Source organism: Ursus maritimus, unplaced genomic scaffold (assembly GCF_017311325.1).
Source record: "Ursus maritimus isolate PB19 unplaced genomic scaffold, ASM1731132v1 scaffold_21, whole genome shotgun sequence".
NCBI lineage: Eukaryota > Metazoa > Chordata > Mammalia > Carnivora > Ursidae > Ursus > Ursus maritimus.
Window position 1 is genome coordinate 8,718,834 of NW_024424564.1, and position 18,949 is coordinate 8,737,782.

Consider the following 18,949-nt stretch of genomic DNA (forward strand, 5'->3'; position numbering starts at 1 on the left):
TTGACTTCTGTCCTTTATCAGAGACCTCTGGTGGCTCATTGACTCCCAGGCAATGAGAAATCAAGAATTTGATCAACGAGAAATTAATACACGAGTTATCTGGTGGCATAGCTATCTTGTCACAAGGTATCATGACTTGGAAAAATTAATTGCCAGATAAATAAAAGCTCCAATTCTATTTTGGGTCTTCAAAATTTTTTCTCCACCAAACTCCAGTATCATCTCTAACAAGTCACTACTTGATGGCTTTGAAATATCATTTCTTTTCCTCATCCTCCCCTCTTCATGGGACTTGACAAGAGTGACATAGGCAAAGGCAAGCTGAGAGAAGAAAACTAGCAGAACCAGGGAGAGAGTGAACTGGCTACAGACCGTCCTAAAAAGCAGTTAGCTAAGTTACAAAGCAACCCCCGCAAGCAAACATGCATGTGTTCTCCAAACTCTTGGTTTATGCATTTTTTTCTGACTAACTTAACTTATGTATTTTTATCTGACTAACTTGAATCAGAGCAGAAAAGGGATTTGGAACTGGAATTTATACCAGGCAAAAAAGAGAAGGTAAACTTTTTTTGTGTTGTTATTGTTATTGTTGTTGTTTTGTATAAATACCCTAAATTTATTTAATTCCCTGTCACTTGATATTTTTGTTTCCCTAATATTTAGACATTGTAAACAATGCCTGAAACAACATCTTTGTACGTCTGTCTCTGGTATAATTACTTCCTTAGGATAAAGTCCTAGAAACGGAATTGTAAGGTGGAAGAGGTTATGAGCATTTGAAAGGCTGTCCGCTGCTGTCTTTAAGGTGTGTCTGTCATGTTTTGCTTCCAAACAAACTCCTGTGTGTCGCTAGTGCCCCACCTACAGCTTTCAGCACATGAGACGATGGCCAGGATGCCTCAGTCAGCACCCTGCCCGGCCTGTCCTCGTTCACGTAGGCCAGCAGCTATGGCTTGACCTGGAATTCAAATACTCTAGGCACCACAGGGACAATCTGGAACCTCCTTTTCTGGAGGGATATTTTCACCAGAGATCCAGATCGGGGCACTCACATCTCAATCCCATATAAGAGAAAAACTGACACACGTCTCTATGTATCATTGGAAGGAAACAGATGTTTAAAAGAAGCTTTTAGCTTATTAGTCTGTATTCAGTCTAATACTTGCTGTATGTTTACGTTCTGTGAGTGAGGTTTAACTTCTAACGGAGGTTATACTTCTTCACATGAAGCTGACGCCTATGAAGAAAAATCTACGATATGCTTTTATATATTGCAGTCCCAACTCTCTCCTAGTGGGTATTCAGGAAACCTGTGTGAGTTTCTATTAAAAGTCAGGGGGAGGCAGGAATAAATGGGGCCACACATCATTGGCTCATCTCTTAAAGCGCACCTTCAGCACTCCCCAATCCATCTTTGTGCAAAGCCTGCTTAAAAAAGTAAGAATGGGGCCCGTCTTCAGTGAACCACTTTATTGTACGCTTGCCTCCTATTAATCTAAGCATGAAGGACAAGCTCTGAATTGAACACTCAGACATCAGTAGCCTAATGGGGGCTTGCTCGCGTTTGATAAATGTTCCTGACTTGTCAGTATTAAGGAGGAGAAAATGCGAGGCCACCATATTCAGTGTGTTCCATCTGGTTGCACTGAAGCCGACACAAGTAAACTAAATAAAGATTTTTTTTCCCCAAAGACCAGAGGATAGCTCCTTGAGGAACACAGGCCTCAACAGCAAGCCCTCTGTTCCCCAAGGCTTGGCCATACCTTGAGTCCCATAGCTGGAATCTATTCCAGAGCTGTCCCACGAGTCCACTGCACTGTCCACGCTGGGCACAGTGGAGGGGTATGTGTCGGTGAGCTTGCCCGGCTTCTGTGCTGGAGACGGGTCCTCCTCCACATCTCCCAGGTCACTCAGGTGGCTAGCAATGGGGAATTTCTTGGGACTTGATGCTGACTGGGCTTTAAAGACAGAGAAGGAGTTTAATTCTGAGTAAATTTCAATAATAAGATATTTCAATTCTCCCTCTGGAGAGTCATTTCCCTAGAAAGACACACATAGGGATAGAAATGCACTGAAAATCCATAACTGTGGCTCTCGACCCACTCACCATCTGTCTGTTTCTTAATTTTCAAGGTGACAGTCTCTCCTGCCATCTGTAACAAATGGATGGCTTCACTCAGAGGCTTTCCTTTCAAGCTGCTGCTGTTGATGGCCAGGATTCGGTCTCCTATGTGGATCGCGCCGGTTCTGGAACACCAAGTAGTAACAGGAAAGGTAGAATAAACCCTGGGTGCCACTGAATATAAATTCCCTGCCATACTTTATATATTCATAATAATAAAGGCTTGGCAAAGGTCTCTAGAAGCCACTTCTCTCTTTCTCCTGGGCAATGTTACAAGATAACTGCATCTGTTGCGAATAACTTTTTAGTTTCAAATAAAATTAGAAAAATTGTTTTCATTAGGATGTAAAATGGACTTGTGTGATTTTAAATTCTAAGAAAGCAGAGTCATTTGGTAACCCTCTTAAAAATCCCAAGGAAATAAACAATGTCGGACAATAAATGCAGTGATATTCAGTATGGAGCATTCCTTCTTTGTACGGGCTTAAAAGGTTGAACACGATCCTGACCCCAGCTCACCAGAAGTGAGGCTCAGCGAGGTGGGGACCCCCATGAGACCCTGGTGTGGCAGGGTCCCTCTGTTGGTAATTCTATGGCTTGAAAAGGCTGAATTCAAAAATCAATTCGGGCTACATTTTAATCCCATTCTACCACTTTCCAGTTGTGTGACCTGGATATCTTGTTTTAACCTCTCTGGGTATCACTTTCCTTGTCACTACAATGGGAATAATCATCTCTCAGGGGAGCCCTAAGGATTAAATAGGAAAAAACAGGTAAAGGGCTCAGCCTGCTGCTTGAAATGTGGAAAGAGAAAATTTATTGATCAATGAACTAATGAACCTTTGGCCTTGTCTCTTCTCTTTCCATCCTCACCCAATTCTGAGCAGGCAGATTGGACTTTATAATTCTGATGTTCACCATATCCATCTTTGGAAGCATGGGGTGGGGAAGTAGTAGATTCATAAGCATTTAATCTCAAGGATGGTCTAAAAACTCAGATCTCTCCAACCGGGTTACAGGGTGTAGAATGGGAGTCCCAAGCCCCAGCCTCCTGTTATACTGGCTCGGTTTAAGTACAGTGAGCGAGGGAAGGAGCCCAGCTCACAGGGCCGCCTGCAGCTGAGTGCGCTGACCACAGCTTGCTTCTGGGGTAGTGGGCAGCAGCGACTGGGGTTACAGAGGTGATATGGGGTCACACGGGTTGTGAGGGACTGTTTAAGGAGTCCACCCATGCACCTACTCTCAAAGAATGTTTTTTTTCTTTCGGGAAAAAAAGATCACTTCATTCTTTCATAAAGGATCTCCAGTTTAGGAAAGATCTATGTCGTAAGCCAAGGAACACTTGACCAGTAGGATCAACATTGATCCAAGAATTGGATCAACATTGAACTTTTCTTGCTGTCTCCCTAATAGAGATACCTAGGACTTCTCTCTAACAGAGGAAGCTAGGAAAGGAGAGTATCTGAAGAATATCACATCATCGGTGTCTCTGTGAATATCACAGCATGACATCCCAACAGGGGAACCCTTTCTGAGCTGCCTCAGTGCCCTCATGTGCTGGATGAAGATCTTGGATGAGCCGATTTCCAGCATGCCTTGCAGCTCCAAGATCCTGCAGTGCTACATCTCCATTCTGCAGACCATTCTCTGCATCAGCACGAATGATGTGGGTGCATTCCTGAGCTAGGTAACTGGAGGAAGCGTTTGGAATACGCACCACAGCAGGTCCCAGAGAGAAATGAATTAACAGGGGCTGGGGGTGGGTGTGCATCATCGCCAAGAGAACAAATGGACATTAAATTATGAGACATTATGAAGATGGGTCACTGCACTTTGTTTCCCCAAATCTTTGAAGACAAAACTTGTGTCATCCTCTTTGGAAAATACAGCAGCCAAGTCCAGCACCTGTCAGGTAATACAGGCTCAGTAAATGTTTGCTGAATTGAACCGGACGAGCCTTTTAACCTCCCTGAACTTCAGTCTCCTCCTCTCAAAATGGACACAATATAAACCCACCTCCAATCCACTGTGGTCAAGTGTATACCTTTCTGGAGGGTAATATCAATGCTAAGCCCATGACATCTTTTACTGCCTGTAAGATGTCCCTCAAAGTCAAGTCGGAGCTCTGCCTGGGAGTTCTCAAGCTCGAGGATTGATCCTTTGTGCATATTTGAAAAAGTTAACAGATAACTGAGCAGGACAGGGGAGCATGTTTCTATGCAGCTGTGTGGAAGGAAACCCATCTCAGACACAGGTCATTGTAGCAGTTTCTTGAAATTTTACCTTTCAGCTAATCCCCCTTTAGTGAGGCTTGAGATGATTATAGGATCAAACGGCTCTTCAGTTCCTGAAATTGTGATGCCAAGGGGCCCCCCATAGCGCTTAAGCTCCACAGTGTAAATAATTGCTCCGGAACTTTCTTGCTCATCTGCAATAAATGCCAAGGAGTCATTATTGGTTTCTTTGGAATAAAAGCAAAGTAATAAGACACATATATTCATACATAAAATAAGAAACTCAAGACATCATCATTGGAGCATTATGTCTCAGGAAATAATTATTTGGGGAAGTCGATTCTCCTTAGGAAGATATTACATTCTAATACAGGGATGTGGTCGTCATTAGTGTCAAGGGACAGGTTCACTGCCTAATGACCTATGTTTCAAATCAGGGAGTAACCCGGCCAGAGGCACCATAGGCCCTTTAGCCTGTGTCCGTGCCTAGCACAGGGCTTGCCCGGCCCCTCCTCAGTGTGCCCTAAATACCTGTGGGATGAGCACAGGGCTGAGGAGACAATGTGGGAGGAGAGGGTCATGTAGTGACAGAGACCGCACCAGGCCATTACGATTTCCAGGCCTTCATAAGCCAAGCTAACTTTCAACATAGAGCAGATTTTACTCAGGGTTGGAGCAAACTTTAACATATATGTGGTTAAGTGGGGCTTAAAGAAGTTGGCTTGGAAATCTAGAATCCCTTACACGCTATCCCACTGACTGTATCTTAAAACGTCAATTCTATTGATGAATTCACAGATATTGAAACACAGGTTTGAATGGTTCTCTCTCCTCCGTTCTAGAGATGAAGAGCCATGTCAGTTATGTTTCAGGAGAATATACCAGGCTGCCACACTGTCATGAACTAATTTTCACTATTTAACATTTGTATGAAGGAAATCGTCTGTTAACGAGGTCTGTCTAAAGCACTGGCCCGCAAGATGTCACGGGACACCTTCGACATGGTTGGGTGTTTTGACTGTGTCAGGATTACAAATATGCAGTCTCAGACTTCAGAGTGTTTTATTTGCTTATGACATGCTTGAAGTTCTTGAGCATTTCTTGTCTTATTCCTTGAGCCCGGGAGCTGGGAATGGTTAGGGAGCTGTTTCATTTCTGTACCTAAGGATACAATGAAATGGTCCGGTAGCTACTTTACCAAAACAGTCAGCTTTTACAGTCAGACTGTATCAAAGTTAAACCTTAACACTGTCACATTTCTGCAATGAGCAGCTGTTCATTTATGACACAAAACCCCAAAATAAGGAGGAAAAGAAGAGCTTGAATTAACAAATCAATTATCTGCGTGTACAGTGAACAATTACAATGGACATAAAATGAAAGGTCTATAGAGTAATGTAGGAAGCGATGTGTCCTCTCCTACCAGCATCTACTTCATTTCTGCCATAGATTGGGACTTCTGGAATGCACCCGTCACTTCTCCTTCCTCAATGCTCTACTCCTTTTTTTTTAAAGATTTTTTTTTTTTTGAAGAGCCCGATGTGGGGCTCGATCCCACAACGCCGGGATCACGCCCTGAGCTGAAGGCAGACGCTCAACCGCTGTGCCACCCAGGCGCCCCCCTCAATGCTCTACTCCTAATTAGCTCCACACGTAGAATTAAAGACCATCTGCCATATACTGCAACGCTTAAATCAACATCTTATGATATAAAAATATTCAATATTACACTCAAATATATATATATATATATTATTTTATTTGAGCAAGAGAGAGCAGGAAAGGAGCACTGCCCCCCCAACACAGGGCCCGATCTCACAAAGATGACAAACTAACACCTGAAATGGAGTAAATGGGTTTAGGGACCACTTCAGGTGGGGACATTTTAAATTATGCAGCTGAGGCCTCACAATAACAAGAAGGCAATTTTAAGGCATTCAATGAGTTTAAATAGTGATGGGGACGCAAATAAAAAAAATAAATAAAAATTTTAGAATGGCAGTATTTTAGTGAGGAAGGACATGTTCCTGTTACAACATTGCAATGGAAACAGGAAGAAGTGATGCTGTATTTAAATTATGACAGGGGCGCCTGGGTGGCTCAGTTGGTTAAGTGTCTGCCTTCAGCTCAGGTCATGATCCCAGGGTCCTGGGATCGAGCCCCATGTCAGGCTTTCTGCTCACTGGGGAGCCTGCTTCTCCCTTTCCCTCTGCCTGCTGCTCCCCCAGCTTGTGCATGCTCTCTCTGTCAAATAAATAAATAAAATCTTTAAAAGAAAATAAAAATAAATTATGACAGAAATCAAAGCTGATTTCTGATTTCTTCAACAAATTATCAGAAACAAAAATCAGAAAGGGAGAATTTAAGAGACATTACAACCAAAAGCAATGAGTAGATCTTTTTGGACCCAAATTAAAATCAACTTTAAAAAATCTCTCTCTCTCTCTCTCTCTCTATCCATCTGCCTTCCTAACTGTATATGTATATGAAAATCAGGGAAATGGCACATTGAGTAAATATTAGATGATATTAAGAATTATTGATAATATTTTGGACTGCGCTGATAGGGAGTTATGTATTTTAGATATCCTTTAAAAAAGTATCATTTAGGGATACATTAATACTACTTACAAGATGGAATGATATGTCTAGAATTTCTTCAGTATAATTCAGTGTCTGGGTGGGGTGGGACAATTAGGTTGGGAACAGAGCTGAAGGAAGATGGATCCTAAGTTAATAATCGTTGACGCTAGGTGATGTATGGTGGTTCAGGACATCATTTTTCTCTATTTTAAAAACATATTTGAAGTTTTCCTAATACACTTTTTTTAAAAAAGAAAATATTGGGGCAACTGGCTGGCTCAGTTGGAGGAGCATGCGACTGTTGATCTTGGGGTCCTGAGTTCAAGCCCTACCTTGGGTGTAGAGATCACTTAAACAAATAAACAGATAAATCAACTTTAAAAAATAAAAGAAAAGATATTAACTCCCTTAGAAAACCCTAGTGGATACCTTGAGTAAACAGATTATTTAATTAGCTCGGCTTCCATACTTTCACAGATGATGGTGGTGGCTGGGAATACACAGTCTCATCCAGACCCTTCTGGCCCATCTGCCACCAGGCAAGGTTCCCAGAGCTTCCCACTGTCACTGGCTCTAGAGGAGGTCCCCACCTCGGCTCTGCCCTGTTTTCCATAGCAACAGTTTCTTCCTAAATTATTTTCCTGGTGGGGCTCCGGCCTTTGCCCCTACCCCACATCTATTTTCACCAGTGCTGACAATATACAATTCTTCTCTTCTTCCCAGAATATTTTTAAAGCATAAATCTGAATATGCTACTCGCTCACTTGTCGCATTTTCAGTAGTTCCCAATTCTTTAAGAGTAAAATACAGCGTCTTTGCCTGAGCTGAGCTGGAGCCTCTGTGTCTCCAGAGGGCCCTGTCATCTTCTCCCCCAAAGGCCAATCTCCTACCTTCTCTCCTCACTGAACCACTGCAGTTCCTTAAAAAGCGCTTTTCTAACATGGTTAACCCTGCATGCGTTACTCCCTATGCACAAATACCTTTTTCCTGTGTATTCTTCCAGCGTTCTCAACTTCTCTCAATTTTGTTCCCCTTGCCAAGGAGAAACGTGAAATGAAATTTAAATTCTCCCTAACAAGAAATATTAAATATGAAGGAACAGATCCAGTCAAGTAGGGTTGAGCTCCAAAGGGCCGCAAACCATTGTCACGTAATGTCTAGCATTCTTTGCTCCCTGAGAACCAATCTTCGCCCCCATCAAGAATGCCTGTTCTAGTATACGCTTTTCCCTCTATGTTTGAATGATTTCTCTACTTGCCTCCTCCATTCCAACAGGATCATCTTGAAAATAGACAAAATTATATCTTCATGTCCCCAGGACAATGTCTGGCACCAAAGAGAGTTTTGCCTGGACAAATGAGTGAGAGGATGAATGGATGCTGTCAGCCTTAGTCACAGTTCCAAGGGAAGAGGTCTCTAACAGAGCTTTGTGAGTCACCCTCCTTGCTCCTCTGAGGTCCAGTTTCCCTCTGCAAGCTGAGGCACACCCAACAGGGCTCACTCAAAGAGTGACACCAAGACCCGGGCTGCCACTGTGGGAACCAGCAAAGCTAGAGCACCCTCCCTCCACAGTGCCAAGAGTGTCTGAGTCAGCTTCAGGCACTTCCAACTCCATCTGCCTTCTCGGGCGTTAGCCCAACTGGCAGTGGGAAGGCCCTAAAGCTTAGGAGGGTGATAACCGCCATGTATGCTCAGACCATTTTGGAGGTGGAAGCACTCCAAGCCCCTCTCCCCTTGGGGCTCCTCCAGTTTAGAAAGGAGCAAATGGAGTGTGTAACCAGAACAAAAACTTTCTGAGAAGGAAAAATGCAGGATCACCACTAAGTTTCAAAGTGAGCCCAAACAGATGTTAATGATATTATAAGAAGCTTTTATATCACAACAGAAGGTTTACAACTATTAGTGAAAGACATGAAAAGGGGCCAGCCTACTTGTTTGCTCTGCTCAGCTCTAGTTAAGAAAATTAATGGGACCACAGAACAGATGCAAAATTGCAGCATTACTTATCTACGATGCTATTTTCGGGCTTCTTGAGTGCTGCCTGTTTAACAAAATGAACGCTATCTGGCTGGAATCCATAATGGCAGCTGCTTGTGTGGACCAAATAGGAGGCTTGGATTTGGGAGCCTTTGGAATGCATACATGTGCAGGTCAATCAAAGTTCACCTCAGCTAAAAGCGATGGAATTCATTTTATGCAGTATGGCTACATTTCTTGGAGGACAGGCCTGAGAAAATGAACCATTTAGAAGAACACCCTTAGAACTTCCTACTGTGGTGTGGGCATCTTATCTGGCCGTGTCAAAACAGTCTACCAACGGAGTTCCAAGGAGCAGCTGAGTGTCTAAGAGTAGAATTTGAATTTATGTTAGTGATCTTTCACAAGTCTCCAAGTTAGGCTGCTTTGTGACAGTGCTTCTCAAAGTCTAGTCTTCGGACCAGGAACTTCAGCATTATCCAAGTACTTGTTGGAAATACACCTCAGACCTGTAGGAATCCCAGACTCTGGGGGAGGGGCCCCGTCACCTGTGTTTTAACAAGGCTTCTGAGTGATTCTGACTAGAGTTTGAAAACCATTACTTTGAGATCAAGCATTAAAAAAAAGAAGATATTCTTTCTGTCTCTCTTTCTTTTCCTTCCTTCCTTCCTTTTTTTTTTTTTTTTTTAATCTACTGTAGCTTCTTTTTTGGAGCCAGGCTTTTGCCAAAACCATCCCTATTATTCCACCTACACAGCTAGGATCATTCTTCCTTGCTTGTCATGGGGTCTTTCTGCTACTTCAACCTAGATTTGAGGGGGGGAAAAGCTGGGGCAAATTATTTAGCTGGCTTAGCAATGATGAACTGAAAAAAAAAAAAAAAACAAAAACGAAAGCTCAAATCTTTGAAGGGCAGATTGAACTGGTACCAAGGCTGTATGCGCGTACGACTCTATTTGGAAACGTGTAACGGTAATTTGCTTTGAATGGGACAAATTGCAGCCTGGAAATGTTTCTCTACACAAATTAGTGCCAATGAAGGTAAAATACTGAATTTATAGTCTCTAAAACATCCTCTATACGAGAAGTGCGGTGTCTAAATCAAGAGAGAAATCATTAGCAGCTATGTATTTGATTGGCGCGAAGGCAGTCATACAAAGCAGACAGACCCTTAGGAATTACCTGGGACAGGTTTGGAAGCCTCCCTCTACTTCTTCCTACAACTCCCCAGATTCTCAACTGTTTTGCCTCAGGGCTGCTTCTCCGCTATCCTATCCCTCCCTCTTCATTTACCTCGGATCTAGGTGCAATCAAAGAAAAACAACAGATTTCATGTCAAGAGGGTTATTTGCATCTTTGGGACCTAAGGACTGGGTAACAACCCTTGTTTTAGAGCCTCAGACCCAGGCAAGAACCATTTGGCTGTGCTTGATTTGTCATCCTATGGTAATGAAAGATGACAAATACGGAAGCTCCTGAAGCCAGAATGATCGCTGAATATTGAGAGGTGGGGGATGGGGCAAATCCCTATAATCCCAAGTGTTCCAAAAGATTTGGACACTGTAAAATAAAGCTAAAATTAATTTTAAAAGCATTCTAATAATAGCAGTTAACATTTAGGATTCATTGGGCCTTACAGGGCACCAAACATCATTGCTGAGTCCTTAAATCTATTACCTCCTTTAATCCTTAAAACAGCCATGTGAAATAGGCATTAAATGGACATTTATGGATGAGAATTTCATTTTCCCATTTCCCAGCTTGTCAGTTGTGAAGCTAGCCTAGTGTTCTTAGTCATTTCATTCTACTGCTCCCTGAGGCTGGGCTAGAAACAGAGTTGATTCGGACTCTTGAATGCTCATTCTTCAGTAACCAATTACAACCAGTCATCACTGACCAAATAGTATGGCCTCACTCCCCTGCTTTACGTCTTTCAATGGCTCCCATTGGTTTTGGGAGTAAAGTTCGAATGTCTTAACACGGTTTAGGACCATAATGATCTGGCTTCAGTGTATCTTTCTGCTCACCTACTACCGCGTCCTTACACATAATTTTTGCTTCAGCTATGTGTGCTACTAGGATGTGCCATGCTTTCTAATCTGTTTTAGCCCATTCTGTTCTTGTTAATTTTAACACCTTCCAAATACTTTCAAGACCAAGGTTGTTAGAAGCATTTTCTTGGGCTGCCCAGGCTCAAATGGATGCCTCCACATTCTCTTAACATTTTGTGCTTACACCTAGAACATTCATCATATTATTACTTATTTATTGTCTGCTGTACCTCACATAAAGTGGTAACTGACTTGGGGGCTGGGATTGTATCTTTTTTAATCTAAGACCTGGCTGACCCTAACACCTCATAGACACCAAACAAAGGCTGATGGCACGACTGAACGAAAAACAGTAACAACTTTTGAGAGTAGTTCTACCATCTCTTTGGGTAAGGGACAAGGCAAGACAATGCAGTTAGTATAACTGGATGATGCTGAAGCAACATCTATTAACCTAACTGCAGTACTGCCAGCTTAGGAAGCCAAGTTATATCGAGTATGGTTATAAACATTCTGTAACTGATGAGAGAAGCAAGATTGAGAGAGGCAGAGAGTTAAGGAAAGAACTGGAAGACTTCTGGAGTACAGGAAGTCCGATATTAGGATGAACAACATTTTAGGGAGTGAAGAATATATACTGAATATTGCTGTTTAAAAATACTGAGACAAAGGATGGTGATAATTCATATCACCAGTTTATTTACTTATTTATTTTAAAGATTTTATTTATTTATTTGACAGAGAGAGACAGGCAGCGAGAGAGGGAACACAAGCAGGGGGAGTGGCAGAGGAAGAAACGGGCTCCCAGCAGAGCAGGGAGCCCGATGAGGGGCTTGATCCCAGGACCCTGGGAGCACGCCCTGAGCCGAAGGCAGATGCTTAACCACTGAGCCACGCAGGCGCCCCCCATATCACCAGTTTAATTTCAGATTAAGCACAGTATCAAACTTCGAAAATCAGTGACTGTTGTAATGATTAGTGTGTATTTCCCATTCATTTAAATCTTGATGAAGGGTAAGAACAAAGGCGGGGAAAGGCATTTTAGGATGTAATAGTAATGAGAACAGTCCCCATGTATTGAATACCAACTGTGCCGGTAAACATTTCTATTAATAAGTTACAACTGCTCCCTAAGGTGGGTATTACTACGTGCGCATTACTGAAAATGGAGCTGAATCTCAGACTGGTTAAGTAACTTGCCCAAACTCACATAGCTCAAATGTGGTAGAGCTGGGCTTTAAACTCACGTCTGTAAAGCATGTGCTCTTTGACCACAGAGTCTGCCCTGAACGAATTCATTTTGAATAATTTCCTCCCCCACTCCTTGCTCTGCTCTGAATAAAAGAGAATTCATTTACTCAAATGATACTTAGAGTCTCATGTTGGAAGAGGATATAGAAACACTCAAATTCTTCCAAATCAATGATCAGATGGTAATTTTCAAATAGTGGTCTGTTTTAAAAACATATCTGAATGAGTATATTATTTTTAAACACCAGTTTGGGGAAATCTGGTTTGGGTAAATATGTACCTCACACCTACATTCACAGTCTTATTTTGGGTAGGTGCATGGTTTTCAATGGAAGGATTTAGTATTTTAAAAATAGGACCTCTTAAAAATTAAAAAAAAAAAAACTTAATAAGCAAGAGAATTACCATAGTATTAGACATAGGGATTGTAGAGGGAAAGGTCTACAGGGGAAAAAATAAACTAAGGAAAGAAGCAATTGAAAGTAAGGTCTGGCTCTCCAAGTACTCAGTTATTATTTCTGAAACTCTTCCTGCCCAACATATCTGCACAGCCTGGCTTTGGAACTGGGAAAATCGCCAAATGTGGGCACTATACATATTCATCTCTGGATTGGCTTCTTTACTCCACACGGAAGGTAGCTGAGATCTGCTTAGTTTGGCAAATCATGCAAAATGGGTTTCTCCACAGAGCTTTGCCTCTTCACTAGGATAGAACCCAGACTGATGCTTGAGGCTTTATCCTTTTTTGAAATAAATCCCCAAAAGAAAGTGCAATTGAAGCATGCTTGTAAGGAGAAGAATGCAAATGTTGGTACAGAAAATCAGTTGCTTGAGAAATAATGAGTGGAAATTTTTCAGCGTTGGTTATAAAATACATTTGGATACAATCATCCTTATCAGCTGTACCGATGGATCCAACTACCAACCTGTTTTGACTTTGAATAGGAATCCAAAACACATGGCCTGACATGACCATAAACTCTAAATCTAGATGGCGTAATTAAAGAAGATTCCAGAACACTGACAATAATTCATCATTGGTTGGAATTAAATTATATACAGTAGAAGCTCTCTTAACCAATCTCTCTTTAGCCATTACTGGATTAATTGTGGTTCTCTATCTTCTTTGTAAAATATACCTACCAAGGCCATTGAATGCCCCAGGGTAATAGGTCTTTTTTCCTAGTACTTCTGTGCACCTCTGTGACTGCCTAACAATTGAGTAGTAAGCTTAAAAATTTAGGGTCAATTTTGTTTATTCCCAAGCCCGTTTATGTCAGTTTTACTGGTTTTTGTAACTATGTAATTTAATGAAATCTTACATAACCTACGAAACATGAGTATAGTGGTTCTATGAAAACAAAATCAAATGCTTTGGAAAAATTCAGTAAGGGGAGTCATTAGGCAAAAATCTAATTCTGTAAAGAGAAAACTTGAAAACATTGGGCAAATAAAAATCTAACTGGAGTAAACATTCAGATTACTTTAAATTCTTCAAATTTTCATTGTTATTAAAATAAAACAAAACAAAATCAAAACCGGAAAACACAAACTATATATTATATGTAAGGTTTAGGCCAATAAACAAGTAAAACAACTTGTAACTACAGTCAGCAGGATGATATTCATAGCAAAGAAGTTGGCTTCACCCATGATATTGGCAAAATTTTAAATTAAAGGCTCATGCTATCCATATCTATCAATTTCTGTAATTCCCCACATTAGCTGCATCTTTCAATTATGGACTTTTTTCAATTAGCTCTAGGTTCTTATCATAATCAGATAAAAGAACTTCTACTGCCGGGCTGCTCAGATTGTATTTCTTGGACCACAGGAGTATCATTAGGAAGTTTGTTAGAAATGCAGAATCTCAGGCCTTCTGGGGGTAGTATCCAGGAACTGTGTTGTTGTTTTTTTTAAATTTTTTATTATGTTATGTCACTGTACAGTATATCCTTAGTTTTTGATGTAGTGTTCCATGATTCATTGTTTGCCTATAACAGTGCACCATGCAATATGTGCCCTCCTTAATACCCATCACCAGCCTATCCCAATCCCCCACCCCCCTCCCCTCTGAAACCCTGTTTGTTTCCCAGAGTCCATAGTCTCCCATGGTTCATTCCCCCTTCTGTTTACCCCCCCCCTTCATTCTTCCCTTCCTTCTCCTACCGATCTCTTTGCTATTTCTTAAGAGGAGCTGTGTTTTAACAAGCTTTTCGGGTGATCCTGAGGCCTAAGAAAGTTTGAGAAGCACTGCCCCGTATTCATCCATTACTGGAAACCCTACAAATGGATACGGCCCTTTTAGAAACATGGTACAAGACTTGTCAGGAATCCTGAGAAGTTCCTTTTTATTCTTACTCAGCAACTCTACTTCTAAAAATATTTCCTAAGGAAATAATTCAGAAGAAGAAGAAAAGTTGAGTAAAGATATCCATACATAAAGATGTCCTGATTGTACTGTCTATGATAGCAAAACAACTGGAAGCAATCTCAGTAAGAAGAGAAAAATGATAAATTACAGGAAACAAAAATGATAGTTAAGTGTTTGAAAAGTGGTAATGTGCTTCTGAAGTTATAACATGCACTGTGACTATAATTATGTAATATGAATATCAACTAGAGAGCAACTGGTTCTGGGGTCCCTGGGTGGCTCAGTCGATTAAGCGTCTGCCTTCGGCTCAGGTCATGATCTCCAGGTCTCGGGATCAAGTCCCATATCAGGCTCCCTGCTTAGTGGGGAGTCTGCTTCTTTCTCTCTCTCTCCCTCTGCCCCTCCCCCCTGCTCATTCACTTTTTCTCTCAAATAAATAAATAAAATCTTTAAAAAAAATGACTGGCTCCATTATATCAGGGTGGTATTGGGTGATGATTTTCATTTTTGAACATTAATTTGATACAACCGAAATAATGTTTTATAATAAAAATATCTTAATTATATCATTAAAAGCACCACTAATTAAAATTCATACTACACTCTTAACACACAATTTAAAGACCCTTTTAACTACGGAAAACACTGCTGCAATGTCACAAGCCAGCTGTTGTCTGGAAAACATCAAGATCTAATATCTTCTGTGACAGATGGGCAGTTAGAGAAATCAGTCTTAACTAAGGAAGCTATCAATACCTGAATTATCTTCATCTTTGCGGATTTTGAGCTTCACCAGGTCTTCACACTGCTGGAGGATCTGAACTGCATCTTCCATTGAACAGTTGTCCAGCCGGATGTTATCTATTGCAAGTAATTTATCCCCGAGTTCCAGGGTGCCAGTCCTGTTGGTAAATGCAGAGCAACACATGATTAATGAGCACTTACCCGGGTCATTTGAGAGGCATTAAGAACAATGCAGCATTATGGCAGTCTTTAGAGGAGGAGAGGTTCTTCAACTCTTTTTAAATTGCCTTTTATTAACAAATCCCTTTTTTTCCAGTCTTAGTTTGGATGGCTGCCATGACATTACATTTCAGAGTGTTAAAAACATTTTTTTTTTTTTTTTTACTGGTTTGTTGAATTAGTCCAGGACCACCATATAAGCTTGACTCAGGACTTCTAAGTTTCCTAGAAAGCGAGGTAATGGTGCAGGGTTCACAGACACTGAGCGTCCTCATGCTTCTCCACGTTGTTGCACTATTTTTCACCCTTGGCAGTCTAGGTACTAGGGGAGGGCCGGGAGTGTGAGGGAAGTCATGGTAGGTTGGACTTAGTGGAGGTCTGAATCTTGGTGTCCCTGCCATTTTCACCCGCACCGGGAAAACCATGGCCATTGAGAGTCTAACACTGGTACTGGACCTCTGCAGGTCTGTTGAAAAGTTTTAAGGTCCATCATGAACTGAGAAAAATAATGAGAATGTGTATGTGTTTGCAGGTGCATATATGTATACACACACATATTTGTAAAGAAGGTTATGTTTTGGTAAGAACTATCCTTTAGGCTATGTCTGTGACAGAGATTGCTAATTGCTTTCAGCCTCTATTCTCCTCTCTCTTCTTCTGGGTCATTCCCTAAAGATGCACACCCTAGACTCTCTTAGCACCACACCCACTTCCCTTCTGCGGCTAGAAAATTGCAGTGACTGGAGCAAACTGGTGAGGATCGCAGAGTTGCTTCCCCAAGCCCCGCATTGCCTGCCTACCTGCCAGCTGTTATGTGAGACACGCACTGCAGACTTGTTTGTCCCAGTCTATATATGAGTCTCCCTGTCATGGCATCTGAGCCTAAAACTATATACCTAAACTCATACAATGTCCTTCCTACTTTTTGAGCGTTAAGATATTATTTTAATGAAATGACTGTGATAATAGATGGGATTTAAAAATATTTTTGATCTAAGAGAACCTGGGTGGTGCAGTTGGTTAAGCGTCTGACTCCTGGTTTAGGCTCAGGTCATGATCTTGCGGCTGTCAGATCCAGCCCTGCTCAGGCTCTGCTCCAGTCTGCTGGAGATTCTCTCTCTCTCTCTCTCTCCCTCTGCCCCTCCCACTCGTGCTCTGTCTCTCTAAAATGAATGAATAAATCTTTAAAATAAATATTTTTGATCTGTGAAATCAAAAGTTTGAGACTCTGATTTTGACGGTATACGGACCAAATAGAAGACAAACATTGTTCAAGGCTCAAGGATCTGGCTTGGCTAGGGAGGACATTCTGGCATCTAGCAAAGCTCTTCCACAAGCTATTATCTCCACGTGGGGTGTGTCTCATAATTGGGGCCACTTCCAGCTTTTTGGCTGGAAAATGAAGGATGTAAGATGATCAGTGAAGGAGAGCCAGTGATGGACTCAGGAAGGACCCTAAAAGAGATTTTCAGGTGATTGTTGTCTGCAGTGGGTACAGAAATAAATAGACCTGAGATGGGAGAGTTACAAAGTCACTACGTGAGGAATGTTGAATAGGATCACTTAATAGTGGCTGGCCGGAAAATACTAAGAATACATGATCCATTAGCAAAGCTCACCTTGGGTGTGGAAAGGATCGTTTCTACTTTAATTAAGGAATGCCTTACACCTGGCTGGCTCAGTCAGTACAGCATGTGACTCTTGATCTTGGAGCCATGATTTCAAGCCCCATGTGGGGAGTAGAGTTACTTAAAGAAGAAGAAATGCCTTGGAATGAACCAGAACATTCATTTTCCTTACCTGTGCGCCACGCTTCCTTTCTTGATATCTGATATGACAAGGGGATCTCCTGGTTTTCTGCTAGATGGTGCTGTAATAATGAAGTTAGAATAGTCACATCTTTATATCCATGATCCACCCACACTGTTTATACAGCAATGGCTAATGCAGGTACGGTTTGTATGCAAAGCAAAGATGCTCGGCAAATGAATTAGAAAATGTGCACCTTACATCTCCTTGATATAAAAATGTTTGTGTTGAAGTATTTACAAACTTAAAAACTAAAGCAAAGTCATTTTAAATTTGCAATTGGAGAAAGCAATTGCAGAGCTGCCCATCAGGTTTAAATCTATTTCCACTTGTGATTCCCAAGAGAAAGGTGGAGGGTGAATACCCCAATAGGAGACTATCAGAAGCAACTGGGGGCTCCCCTTACTGGTATTCATATGTGCTCCCTTCTCCCACTTGTCTTCACTTCTTTTCGATGAGGAGACACCACTTTTTATGGAACCATGCCATATTACTCAAGCGTACGGGGTTGGAAAGTGGAGATGCATTGATTCCAGGTTCTTTTTTTTTTTGAAGGAAATCTTTTGCTGTGTAGACTGTAAATCTTAAAATTTTGCTCACACATTCATACCTAGAATGCTCTGAAGTGTTCCGGAATGTGAATATTTTATTTTATTGACAGTAGTAAATATTTGACTTAATTATATTTTTATACATATTCATATTCTAACTATGCACATATAACTTTTATTGAGTTTACAGATTATCCTATTATCCTGCACAGTGGTCAGTTTTGGGCTTTATAACTTCTTTCAGGGATATTTCCATTTGATGAGAATGAAAAGCAATTAGTTTTGAGTCTACCGTAGAATTAATCCTGAAAATGAGCTATAGTTCACGTAAGTACAAAAATATCATCTTGATCTAGAAAGTTTACATTTAATTTAGGTGTTTGATAATTAAAATAACCCATACTGACATTTATTAAAAAAAAAAAACAATTTCCCTCCGAGAGATGTTTTGCCAGTTTGAAGTCTGTAGTGATTTCCTTTTAAGGATCATTAAAAGGCCCCTAAAGTAAGATTTTATTATAAACAGGCTGATCACCCCATAATAATCACAGAACCATATCATATCCCACAGTCCCAACTGAATCCCAGGAAAATGTTTATGCATAAGAACAGATGGTTTAATATCTCAACACCACATTGAAAGAAAAAGCAAATATATAGACCAATACCTTACCCACTGTCTAAATTAGCCCATAGTAAATGTTAATGGGACTTCATTCAATCATTATTCTTAGCTTCTAGCAAAGTATGCAAAACATTCTATTCACTACAATTAATTCATAATTTAAACCTCCACTCAATGATTTGATATAATTCCTCCAGAGAAATATAAATATTTAGCATTTTTACACATGTCATATTTTACAACTGCAAATTGTTTTGGGCATAGGGCTCAAAGACAAAAACTTTGTTATTACCAGAAAATACAACTTTTTTAGCATCTGCCTATGACTTTATACTCTATTTTGCCAAGCTGTATTAACCATCACAGAGCACTCAATGTTTCCCCTGGTTTTTAATAAAATCCATGTTCC

General features: G+C 41.0%; 1 protein-coding gene across 3 annotated transcripts in view; it reads right to left on the reverse strand.

The window, feature by feature from the left end:
• Nucleotides 1-18,949, reverse strand: part of GRIP1 (glutamate receptor interacting protein 1) — a 379,487-nt gene that overhangs the window by 38,624 nt on the left and 321,914 nt on the right. For all 3 annotated transcript variants that reach the window (XM_040637235.1, XM_040637234.1, XM_008684380.2), the window contains 5 exons: nucleotides 17,356-17,425; nucleotides 15,349-15,494; nucleotides 4,406-4,550; nucleotides 2,108-2,247; nucleotides 1,764-1,958 (listed from right to left, as the gene is read on the reverse strand). In XM_040637235.1, the coding sequence (XP_040493169.1) occupies nucleotides 1,764-1,958; nucleotides 2,108-2,247; nucleotides 4,406-4,550; nucleotides 15,349-15,494; nucleotides 17,356-17,425 (696 nt within the window). The remainder of the gene's footprint in view (nucleotides 1-1,763; nucleotides 1,959-2,107; nucleotides 2,248-4,405; nucleotides 4,551-15,348; nucleotides 15,495-17,355; nucleotides 17,426-18,949) is intronic.